This window comes from Oncorhynchus clarkii, chromosome 1 (assembly GCF_045791955.1).
Source record: "Oncorhynchus clarkii lewisi isolate Uvic-CL-2024 chromosome 1, UVic_Ocla_1.0, whole genome shotgun sequence".
NCBI classification, from domain to species: Eukaryota; Metazoa; Chordata; class Actinopteri; order Salmoniformes; family Salmonidae; genus Oncorhynchus; species Oncorhynchus clarkii.
In genome coordinates this window covers 90,198,650-90,211,172 of record NC_092147.1, presented here as the reverse complement: position 1 = coordinate 90,211,172, position 12,523 = coordinate 90,198,650, and the positions used below count along the sequence as shown (strand labels likewise).

The 12,523-nt window shown below is 44.6% G+C and overlaps 2 protein-coding genes across 2 annotated transcripts in view; one reads left to right on the top strand and one right to left on the bottom strand.

Annotated features, from left to right (window-relative positions):
* The first annotated feature begins 448 nt into the window (after window positions 1–448).
* Window positions 449–1,563, top strand: LOC139418232 (gremlin-2-like). The gene has a single exon (XM_071167527.1). The coding sequence runs from the start codon at window positions 449–451 to the stop codon at window positions 950–952; it is 504 nt and encodes a 167-aa protein (XP_071023628.1). The 3' UTR covers window positions 953–1,563.
* A 2,960-nt stretch (window positions 1,564–4,523) lies between these two features.
* The window catches only part of LOC139411221 (formin-2-like), a 145,439-nt gene continuing 137,439 nt past the window's right edge, over window positions 4,524–12,523 (bottom strand). The window contains exons 20-21 of the mRNA XM_071157272.1: window positions 4,679–4,760; window positions 4,524–4,550 (exon numbers count right to left, since the gene is read on the bottom strand). Of these exons, the coding sequence (XP_071013373.1) occupies window positions 4,524–4,550; window positions 4,679–4,760 (109 nt within the window). The remainder of the gene's footprint in view (window positions 4,551–4,678; window positions 4,761–12,523) is intronic.

Here is a 12,523-nt window from a genome sequence, read left to right as displayed (position 1 = left end):
TTGTTCTAACCTCTCTGTCAGGATGTTCAGGCAGTTTGTTCTAAACTCTCTGTCAGGATGTTCAGGCAGTTTGTTCTAACCTCTGTCAGGATGTACAGGTAGTTTGTTCTAACCTCTCCTCTCTCAGACAGGATGTACAGGTAGTTTGTTCTAACCTCTCCTCTCTGTCAGGATGTACAGGTAGTATGTTTTAACCTCTGCCAGGACGTACAGGTAGTTTGTTCTAACCTCTCCTCTCTCTGTCAGGATGTTCAGGTAGTTTGTTCTAACCTCTCTGTCAGGATGTACAGGTAGTTTGTTCTAACCTCTCTGTCAGGATGTACAGGTAGTTTGTTCTAACCTCTCTCTGTCAGGATGTACAGGTAGTTTGTTTTAACCTCTCCTCTCCTCTCTCTGTCAGGATGTTCAGGTAGTTTGTTCTAACCTCTCCTCTCCTCTCTCTGTCAGGATGTACAGACAGTTTGTTCTGTCAATCCTGCTTGCAGGCGTCCTGTGCCTGGTGGGCGGCGACACCCGCAAGACCCGCCTCCAAGGCTCCATCCCCAACCCTTTCAAAGGGAACGGCAACACCTCTGACAAACGCACCCGTAAACAGGAAATACTTGCCTCCAGCCAGGAAGCTCTGGTCGTCACAGAGAGGAAGTACCTGAAGAGTGACTGGTGCAAGACCCAGCCGCTGCGTCAGACGGTGAGCGAGGAGGGCTGTCTCAGTCGTACCGTCATCAACAGGTTCTGCTACGGACAGTGTAACTCCTTCTATATCCCACGACACGTTAAGACGGAGCAGGAGTCTTTCCGGTCCTGTGCTTTCTGCCGGCCGCAGCGTTTCACCACGCTGACCGTAGAGCTGGACTGTCCCGACCTCCAGCCGCCCTTCAGGCACCGCAAGATCCAGAGAGTCAAACAGTGTCGCTGTATATCGGTCTCCGTCGGTGACTCTGGGAAGCGGTGATACTCGTCTCTCTCTTTTTTTTATCATCTTGGACAATCCCTAGATACTGTCCAGATATTCTGCTCACCTCACAGGAGACAGTTTGTACAAGACTCGAGTACATGGAGGGTGAGGACATGCATTTTTACTGACGGCACATAGAATTAATACATAAAAGCTGAAGGGGCCCACTCTCTTTAGAAGTACTGAGCATGACGGACGTTTCTATGGAGCAGCTCTGTGTTGATCATACCAAGCACTCTATATGAGACAAACGGACATTTCTACAACCCAGACCGATTAAACCCATACACTCTGTAGTTCAAAGATGGTGGATAAATGAAGATGTCTTACTCAGGCGGGTTTACCGTTAAAAACAAAAAATGGTCACAATTCCAGACTGCTTAAGGAAGTGCCTTTCCAATAGACAATGCGATAGCAGCTGGGTCTGGTCTACTTAGTTCATTGACTGTATATGAACCCGGGGGAAAAAAGCAGAGTGAGACATCTCACTTCCTCTACGGTCTCTGCAGAAGCAGACTTACCTGGACCACAGGTCTCCTCAGCCTGTCGGAGAGGGGGGGGGGGGGGTCGTATTGAAATGGAAGAAAACTGACTGAAACAAAAAGAGACTTGTCCAATACAAAATGCTAATTTTCAACTACAAAATGTGTTTCTAATGTGTGCCCTCCTAATGGATATGACCTTATTCCACAGAGGGACTCTGGTAGAGAGGTTGTTGGAGAGACTGACTGGGTTAGTAGAAGGTCCTACTGCAGCAACAGCTGACCTGGGGGTTTCACAGAGGGTAGGAGGGTGTTGAATAGAGACTGACTGGGTTAGTAGAAGGTCCTACTGCAGCAACAGCCGACTTGGGGTTTCAGAGGGTAGGAGGTTGTTGAATAGAGACTGACTGGGTTAGTAGAAGGTCCTACTGCAGCAACAGCCGACCTGGGGTTTCACAGGCAATATATCATTCTGTACAAATAAATATCACATTATTATTAGATTTAGAGAGATTATATCAATACAATGTTATATTACAATAGCATTTATATTTACATAAATGAATAAATGATATGCTAAATCTGTACCGAAGTTGAAAGTTTATCTTGGTGTGTTTTCATTGTGTTTTGTTTAAACTTTGCCGTCAGTATTGTAAAAAGTTCAGATGAAAGTTGCTGCAAACAACAACACTCAGTCTGAAGACTCATATTCTTAACCATCGTCTTTCAGGACACGTTTCTGATTAGAACGCCTTCAAAAGAGAATCAAAATCAACCTGCACCAACCACAGAAAGGCTGTTCTCAACAAAAGAGAATCAAAATCAACCTGCACCAACCACAGAGAGGCTGTTCTCAACAAAAGAGAATCAAAATCAACCTGCACAAACCACAGAGGGTGAATTTATTCCTTTTTATTGTAGATAAATGACATTGCTGCTCCCAGAAACAAGCAGAGATCCAGTAACATACTAACAACATTTGACAATAATAAACCGTTATCCAACAACTCCAGGATGATGATTTAACAGGCTGCGGGACAGAAAATAAAAATCTTTACAAAAATATGTTACACAAAGAATACAAAGAATACATTGATAAAATCATTTTAAATATATTATTTTTAGTAATCAAGTCAATCATTTGAATGCACTTTTCAATGTAAAATGAACAATTCCTTTAGGACTGTTCACTAATCTTACATTAACAAAATGTTTGTCAAACCAACAGACTACATTTCCCATAAGCCTCTCTGTCCTCACATACATTAGAAATGTCTTCTTACCGAGTCACATGGACATCACTTCAGATAAATGAAACGGGAATAAGTTATACATTTGCAGTTTTACACAAAAATGGGCGTATATTTTTCCTCGATGAGAGTAGAAATATGTCTTTGAAGTGATGTTTTTATTGTTAAGTGAGTAAAACATGCCAGAAGTCAATTCTACAGCTGGTCTTCTAGACTGAGTGAACAGTGATCAGATAACAGCTTCTGTGGGTAAACCTCTCTACTGGTCAGGATACAGAGAGCTCTTCTCTGTCGGACACAATCTAGTTGAGCTCAACGTTGGACATCATGTCTGTATGCCAAATGGCTCCCTATATAGAACACTACTATGGGCCCTAATCCAAAGTAAGGTACTAAATAGGGAATAGGAAGCAGTTTGGGACACAGACCATTATTCAAAGTTATTATGTTGCTGTAAGAACACCCAGCTAAGCTGATCCATTATTGACTTGGACTAGAGAACATGGGTAACGTTCTTTCGTTTTTTTACCCCCCCCTCCCCCCCAATACCACGTTTAATATCAAATGCATGTTGAGAACACGAACTGCCTTTTGGGATTAAGAAGGGTGAATTACTCTTGATCAGATCAACGGCCTAAAACCAACAACACCGAACATCAACATGTTGACGGTGACCTGTCAGAGGTTGCATCCCAAATGGAACACTAGATAGTGCATAGGTCCTGGTCAACAGTAGTGTACTATATAGGGAATAGGGTGCATGGGCCCTGTTCAACAGTAGTGCACTATATAGGGAATAGGGTGCATGGGCCCTGTTCAACAGTAGTGTACTATATAGGGAATCGGGTGCATGGGCCCTGGTCAACAGTAGTGTTCTATATAGGGAATAGGGTGCATGGGCCCTGGTCAACAGTAGTGCACTATATAGGGAATAGGGTGCCATTTGGGATGTATCCTGGACAACGGCTGTGTTCGTTTTCCTTCTTCACGTTCTGCTGTGTTTCTCTTCACACGTCTCCTCTCTCACGTTGTGTTTTAATATGCACACAATCACTGTTTCAGTGAGCCTAATACACATTTATATTGCTTTGGAACACACATCTTGTCATGGTATACAGTAAACTTGAATAGGCAACATGTTTGGCATTTCAGATCAGTACTGTAGGGGGTATGACTGGAGAAGATGGCTCCAGGTATCTCAACAGTAGGGGGTAGGACTGTGGAGAAGATGGCTCCAGGTATCTCAACAGTAGGGGGTAGGACTGGAGAAGATGGCTCCAGGTACCTCAACAGTAGGGGTAGGACTGTGGAGAAGATGGCTCCAGGTATCTCAACAGTAGGAGGGGGTAGGACTGTGGAGAAGATGGCTCCAAGTACCTCTACAGTAGGTATGCTTTAGTATGTCCCTGTGGAAGTCATCCTATAAATATAGTTCTGGTATAATGACATCCTGTGACCTCTGGTCCCATGGTGCTTCCCTCTTCTTTCTGATTGGATGTTGATGTTTGTGTGTCTAATGAGCTAATAACAGAAGCCTGCATAGTCGGTCCCATAGAGCAGGCAGGAGGACCGGGAGACGGACAGACTGACAGCTGCTTGGAGTCAAAAATAAAAAGTAGTATCTTATGTCCCAAACGGCACCCTATTCCCTATGTAGTGCACTACTTTAGACTAGAGCCCTATAGGACCCTGGTCTAAAGTAGTGCCCTACATGGGGAATAGTGTGTCGTTGTGGTTCTTGTTCTAAAGCCTAAGTGATTTATCTGTAGTAGTACATGCAGTCCAATGTGGTTGTTCCTCGTCTCTCTCTCCAGTAAACGTAGACGTCCACCTGTCTTAAATCTTCATGCCCAGCTTGGCTTTCTGTGGAAAAACGATACGTTAAATGTTCAGATATGCTTTCTTCAGGTTTTAAACGGTGATAAGGACCCAATCAAGTAAAAGTCCATGTGTATATAGTGGCCAATTATATTGTGAGGTTGATCACTTACAATTCCCGAAGCATGCTTGGGTTTGACACTGTAGGTAGCCTTCTCCTTGGCTTGTCTGAAGCACTCCTCTGCCTTCTTCAGTCTGTATCGCAGAAACAACATCACACAGCAGTCAGCTACCATATACATCTGGGTCATAGTGAAAACCCACAATGCTGTCCTGATACCAGCTCCAGCATCTAGCCAACCTTCCATCCTATTCATACAACATTCGGGGCACCATGGACAGAACATCCAAATAAGCAGTATAATGCCCCTTAAAAGCTCCCGCAGACCTTCAGCCATGGTTGGCCGACACACTGATCCTTCTACACAGGCCTATGTATTCAAGGTAATGAGCCACTGGCCCTGTGTGCTCCTGGATACTGATTGGTTGTAACAGGATCAGGAAAGGAACCCCATTACCATCAGGAACCTCCCCATTACAGAGGTGGAGCGGTCGGGACAAACCATTCCCATCAGGAACAGGGGCTCCCCATTACAGAGCAGGACAAAGGCAGACAGGGACGATGACAGGAGTTCTATTAACCAGCCCTGTGATGTCAAAACCCTGGTGAAATGCATAGCACATAGAATAAAAAAAAAAGGTTTTTACCAGATATTGTTCATCCTGATCAGACAGATTACAATTACTTCAAACAATTGAATATTATGAAAAATCGAAGATTATCAATCTGATTAAGTATGAGTAGAATGTATATTTAAATGCCTGGATGACTTTAATTTTGGTGAATCTCTTATACAGGAGAGAGGGGCGAGGGTATTGAGCTTTTAAGAGGAGTAAAACAAGGCTGTCCGTTGTCTCCATATTTATTTATTATGACCATTGAAATACTAGCTATTAAAATTAGATCCAACAAGAACATCAAGGGGTTGGAAATCCAGGGTTAAGAAACAACTTAAGGCAGGAATCTGGATGCCTGCACAGTCTCATTGAACATCTTGGTCACTTTTCTAGACTCTCTGTACTAAAACCTAATTATAACAAGTGCACCGTATTGGATCGTAAAAAAAAAAAGATTGTGTTTACTAATAAAATATTAAAAGCTTTAAACTGCTCACTAAAAGCTTCACTAAATTAAACTGACCTTTTTGCCTTCATACAGATTACAACTTCTCATTTCTGACTTATTGAAAATGAAGTTTTGTTTAAAATATCGCCCTTTCTTAAACAAGCTGGTTTTCAATTTCAGTTTAATTTTTCAGAAAAGTTAGAACAAATATTAATGATATAAAAAAAAAAAACGGATTAATCAAAAAATTCTTTATGGAAAAAAACAAAACAATTGTATTATATTTGTTAATGATATTATGAATAGAAATGGAGGTGTTATGTCACATTGGAAAATATATGGGAATAGCTGCTCAATACAAATTCACAACCAACTGATTGCAGCACTACCACAAAAATGGAGGCGGCAGATGGAAAAGGGAGAAGGTTGGGAACTTGTTTGTCTGCCATGTATTAAAGATACAAATTGGCTGAAAGGAACTGGCACCAATAGAAAAACACACCAGTTTCATTTGAGGACAAACATGTTGACAGCTGCATCGTATAGGTTGCAAAATAAATGGGAGATTTGATCAACCATCTGCCATGATGATGATGGTACATGACTTGGTACATGAACTGGTGCAAAAAAAATCTACACTTATTTCAACACTTAGTTTTTCTATTTAAATAATGAAATAATTTGCCACCAAAAGAATGCTATGTATATATGGGGCATACAACAATCTCAGTTCTGTAGATTTTGCTGGGAAAGTGACAGAATCAATAGATAATGTATTCTGTTATTGTAGCTTGTTTCTGGTCACAGGTTCAGGAATGGTAAAAATAAATTAATCACAACATGCACTTAAAATTAACCTCACAAATAGCAGTGATGGGAGATCTGGAAAACCCCACTGAGTCACTAACTAATATAATACTCGCAGGAAAGGTTATCATCTTTAGCTCACAATCTGTGGATAATATACGATTAGAAAGGTTAAAAATGTATGTAAAACATCACAATTGAAAAATATATGGAACATGGAAACCAAATGAGGGTGGTCTATGGTGATAGGTGGGATGGGCTGAGGGGTGGGATTAAAGAACTGAGGTCTATGGTGATAGGTGGGATGGGCTGAGAGAGGCTGAGGGGGTGGGATTAAAGAGCTGAGGTTTGGTAATGTACTATTGTTATGTGACTGCTTTATATAAAAGTACCATGTATGTAAAATGTATAAGTAGCAGAAAAGCTGTAATAAAAACAGATTTGTCCTCCAGAGAGAGAGAGGGTGGAAGGGTTAGTAATGGAAAACAGATTTGTCCTCCAGAGAGAGAGGGGGTGGAAGGGTTAGTAATGGAAAACAGATTTGTCCTCCAGAGAGAGAAGGGGTGGAAGGGTTAGTAATGGAAAACAGATTTGTCCTCCAGAGAGAGAGGGGGTGGAAGGGTTAGTAATGGAAAACAGATTTGTCCTCCAGAGAGAGAGGGGGTGGAAGGGTTAGTAATGGAAAACAGATTTATCCTCCAGAGAGAGAGGGGGTGGAAGGGTTAGTAATGGAAAACAGATTTGTCCTCCAGAGAGAGAGAGGGTGGAAGGGTTAGTAATGGAAAACAGATTTGTCCTCCAGAGAGAGAGGGGGTGGAAGGGTTAGTAATGGAAAACAGATTTGTCCTCCAGAGAGAGAGGGGGTGGAAGGGTTAGTAATGGAAAACAGATTTGTCCTCCAGAGAGAGAGGGGGGGTGGAGGGGTTAGTAATGGAAAACAGATTTGTCCTCCAGAGAGAGAGGGGGTGGAAGGGTTAGTAATGGAAAACAGATTTGTCCTCCAGAGAGAGAGGGGGTGGAAGGGTTAGTAATGGAAAACAGATTTGTCCTCCAGAGAGAGAGAGGGTGGAAGGGTTAGTAATGGAAAACAGATTTGTCCTCCAGAGAGAGAGAGGGTGGAAGGGTTAGTAATGGAAAACAGATTTGTCCTCCAGAGAGAGAGGGGGTGGAAGGGTTAGTAATGGAAAACAGATTTGTCCTCCAGAGAGAGAGAGGGTGGAAGGGTTAGTAATGGAAAACAGATTTATCCTCCAGAGAGAGTCAACCCGACGGAGTCAACCCGACGGAGTCAACCCGGCGGAGTCAACCCGGCGGAGTCAACCCGACTGAGTCAACCCGACTGAGTCAACCCGACTGAGTCAACCCGACTGAGTCAACCCGACTGAGTCAACCCGACTGAGTCAACCCGACTGAGTCAACCCGACTGAGTCAACCCGGCGGAGTCAACCCGGCGGAGTCAACCCGGCGGAGTCAACCCGGCGGAGTCAACCCGACTGTCATATTCTCACATTCTTCAGTCAAACTGACACAACAGGAAACTGAACTACTCTTCCAGTGTGCAAGTGAGACAGAGAAAGAGAGAGAGAGAGAGACAGTAAGAGAGAAAGAAAGAGAGAGGCAGTAAGAGAAAGAAAGAGAGGGGCAGTAAGAGAGAGAGAGAGAGGGGCAGTAAGAGAGAGAGAGAGGAGAGAGCGCGAGCAGCAGCAGCAGTAAGGAGAGAGTGAGAGAAAGAATATCCTCTTCATGACAGATTTTAATTGTAGCCAGATGTTAAATCTCTGTGGTCGGAAGTTCTTAACTGACAGCCTGACACCCTCTCTACCCACCACCTGTCCACAAGCCCCACGCTTCCCTTCGTTAAGTACTGGAGGAGGATCACTATCCTGCCACCAAAACAGAGGAGAGGAAGGTGGAGGGGAGGGGATGAGGAGGGAAGGAGAGAAGAGGGGAAGGGGAGAGGAGGAAGGGAAGGAGAGAAGAGGGGAAGGGGAGGGAGAGAGGAGGGGAGGGGAGGGAGAGAGGAGGGGAGGGGAGGGGGGGAGGGGAAGGAGAGAGGAGGGGAGGGGAGGGGGGGAGGGGAAGGAGAGAGGAGGGGAGGGGAAGGAGAGAGGAGGGGAGGGGAAGGAGAGAGGAGGGGAGGGGAAGGAGAGAGGAGGGGTAGGGGAAGGAGAGAGGAGGGGTAGGGGAAGGAGAGAGGAGGGGTAGGGGAAGGGTAGAGGAGAGGTAGGGGAAGGGTAGAGGAGAGAGGAAGGGGAGAGGTAGAGGAGAGAGGAAGGGGAGACAAAAGGAGGGGGGCAGAGGGGGAGAGGAAAGAATGCAGTGCATTTCATGTCTAATTTCCTTGACCTCCAAACCGTCAACAGAACCAGTGACTGTCTCCAGGACCATAAATGGGAATGTGTTGTTGTAATGAGACTCTTCTTGACACACTGTCTGCTTTATGAGAGCTGGCTGCCACACCAGAGGACAGTAGTGATCAGGGATGAGTGTGTGTGTTGGTGTTTATGTATTCAGGGTGATAAATGATAACTGATCTGATGTATCCAGAATATATGCCAAGAGGCTGAACAAATATTAATATAAACCCTGAAATAGAGTGTGGAACAGGGCGAATATTCATATACCGAGACATGTCATTCTGTCCCCTGGGAGAAACCTTCCTAACCTAGACATGTCATTCTGTCCCCTGGGAGAAACCTTCCTAACCTAGACATGTCATTCTGTCCCCTGGGAGAAACCTTCCTAACCTAGACATGTCAATCAGTCCCCGAAGGGGAGAAACCTTCCTAACCTAGACATGTCATTCTGTCCCCTGGGAGAAACCTTCCTAACCTAGACATGTCACTCTGTCCCTTGGGAGAAACCTTCCTAACCTAGACATGTCAATCTGTCCCCTGGGAGAAACCTTCCTAACCTAGACATGTCAATCTGTCCCCCGGGAGAAACCTCCCTAACCTAGACATGGCAATCTGTCCCCTGGGAGAAACCTTCCTAACCTAGACATGTCATTCTGTCCCCTGGGAGAAACCTTCCTAACCTAGACATGTCAATCTGTCCCCTGGGAGAAACCTTCCTAACCTAGACATGTGATTATGTCCCTTGGGAGAAACCTTCCTAACCTAGACATGTCATTATGTCCCCTGGGAGAAACCTTCCTAACCTAGACATGTCAATCAGTCCCCGAAGGGGAGAAACCTTCCTAACCTAGACATGTCATTCTGTCCCCTGGGAGAAACCTTCCTAACCTAGACATGTCATTATGTCCCCTGGGAGAAACCTTCCTAACCTAGACATGTCATTCTGTCCTCGAAGGGGAGAAACCTTCCTAACCTAGACAGGTCATTCTGTCCCCTGGGAGAAACCTTCCTAACCTAGACAGGTCATTCTGTCCCCTGGGAGAAACCTTCCTAACCTAGACATGTCATTCTGTCCCCGAAGGGGAGAAACCTTACTAACCTAGACAGGTCATTCTGTCCCCTGGGAGAAACCTTCCTAACCTAGACAGGTCATTCTGTCCCCTGGGAGAAACCTTCCTAACCTAGACAGGTCATTCTGTCCCCTGGGAGAAACCTTCCTAACCTACACATGTCCTTCTGAGGTCTGAAGGTCAGGGGTTTTATGTACCAGGCATTGGGTTGCAAAACTACCAGTAGTTTACCAAAGTTACCACAATCTTCAGTCATTTTTGTAACTGACAGAACATCTGTGACAATCACATCTTTCTTAATTAAGTTCTATTTCAATAACAAACAAATGTTTTCATAAAGTTTTCCTTTTAAAAACAAATAATAATCTGTGTCCATATTGTTCATGAGTTTCTACTAGATAAACCAATATGATTCAAGAGAAAAGCGCATAATGAAAATATGTAAATGAACATTTCGATTTCTTAATGAATTTCTTAATTAATGAACTCTGCACCTCGTCCAACTAGAACATGTCCCGACTGCCGCCAGTCTAACGCCAAAACAACCAAAGACACACCGACGTCAGCAAAGATCTGTCTGGATCCGGTCTAGTTAGACGTCGGCAAAGATCTGTCTGGATCCGGTCTAGTTAGACGTCAGCAAAGATCTGTCTGGATCCGGTCTAGTTAGACGTCGGCAAAGATCTGTCTGGATCCGGTCTAGTTAGACGTCGGCAAAGATCTGTCTGGATCCGGTCTAGTTAGACGTCAGCAAAGATCTGTCTGGATCCGGTCTAGTTAGACGTCGGCAAAGATCTGTCTGGATCCGGTCTAGTTAGACGTCGGCAAAGATCTGTCTGGATCCGGTCTAGTTAGACATCGGCAAAGATCTGTCTGGATCCGGTCTAGTTAGACGTCGGCAAAGATCTGTCTGGATCCGGTCTAATTAGACGTCGGCAAAGATCTGTCTGGATCCGGTCTAGTTAGACGTCGGCAAAGATCTGTCTGGATCCGGTCTAGTTAGACGTCGGCAAAGATCTGTCTGGATCCGGTCTAGTTAGACGTCGGCAAAGATCTGTCTGGATCCGGTCTAGTTAGACGTCGGCAAAGATCTGTCTGGATCCGGTCTAGTTAGACGTCAGCAAAGATATGTCTGGATCCGGTCTAGTTAGACGTCGGCAAAGATCTGTCTGGATCCGGTCTAGTTAGACGTCGGCAAAGATCTGTCTGGATCCGGTCTAGTTAGACGTCGGCAAAGATCTGTCTGGATCCGGTCTAGTTAGACGTCAGCAAAGATCTGTCTGGATCCGGTCTAGTTAGACGTCGGCAAAGATCTGTCTGGAACCGGTCTAGTTAGACGTCAGCAAAGATCTGTCTGGATCCGGTCTAGTTAGACGTCGGCAAAGATCTGTCTGGAACCGGTCTAGTTAGACGTCAGCAAAGATATGTCTGGATCCGGTCTAGTTAGACGTCGGCAAAGATCTGTCTGGATCCGGTCTAGTTAGACGTCGGCAAAGTAGTGTGGAAAATAACATTCAACCCTCTTAATAAACACCAATGGGATTCACCAACTTGATGGTTTATATTTAGGATAAATTCGTACAGTTTTGGTAACATTCTTTTTTGTTGTTGTTGAAAATCTTATTTCATATATTGGAAATAAGGCCAAACAGAGGAAGGGCCAGAGATACACTATTTAGGATTTTATTTCACCTTAATTTAACCAGGTAGGCCAGTTGAGAACAAGTTCTCATTTACAACTACGACCTGGCCAAGATAAAGCAAAGCAGTGTGACAAAACAACACAGAGTTACATATAAACAAACGTACTGTCAAGTTTATTACATGACTGGGATGATGGTGTTGATGTGTGACAGGACATTCAAAGCATTTCACGGTGACAGATGTGGGCGCTGCAGGACGACAGTCATTTAAGCAGGTTGTCTTGGAGTTCTTTGGAACAGAGAAAATTGTGGTCTGCTTTGAAACATGTTGGGATTACAGACTCCGACAAGGAGATGGTGGTCTGCTTTGAAACATGTTGGGATTACAGACTCCGACAAGGAGATGTTGAAAATGTCAGCGAAGACACTTTCCAGCTGGTCTGCACACGCTCTGAAAAACGACCCCTGGTATTCTGTCTGGCCCAGCGGCCTTACGAGTCTTACACACGTCGGCCACGGAGAGAGAAATCACACAGTCGTCCACGATGAGTCAATGAATGCAGAGGACAGCCTCTGGTTAATGCAGTACAGGAGTCAGAAGTGTTACCTATTCGAATGCAGTACAGGGGTCAGAAGTGTTACCTATCAGAATGCAGTACAGGGCTCAGAAGTGTTACCTATCACAATGCAGTACAGGGCTCAGAAGTGTTACCTATCAGAATGCAGTACAGGGCTCAGAAGTGTTACCTATCAGAATGCAGTACAGGGCTCAGAAGTGTTACCTATCAGAATGCAGAACAGGGGTCAGAAGTGTTACCTATCAGAATGCAGTACAGGGGTCAGAAGTGTTACCTATCAGAATGCAGTACAGGGCTCAGAAGTGTTACCTATCAGGATGCAGTACAGGGGTCAGAAGTGTTACCTATCAGAATGCAGTACAGGGGTCAGAAGTGTT

Excerpts from the sequence above, each read along its gene's own strand:
- LOC139418232 (XM_071167527.1), top strand. The coding sequence starts at position 449 with ATGTACAGACAGTTTGTTCTGTCAATCCTGCTTGCAGGCGTCCTGTGC.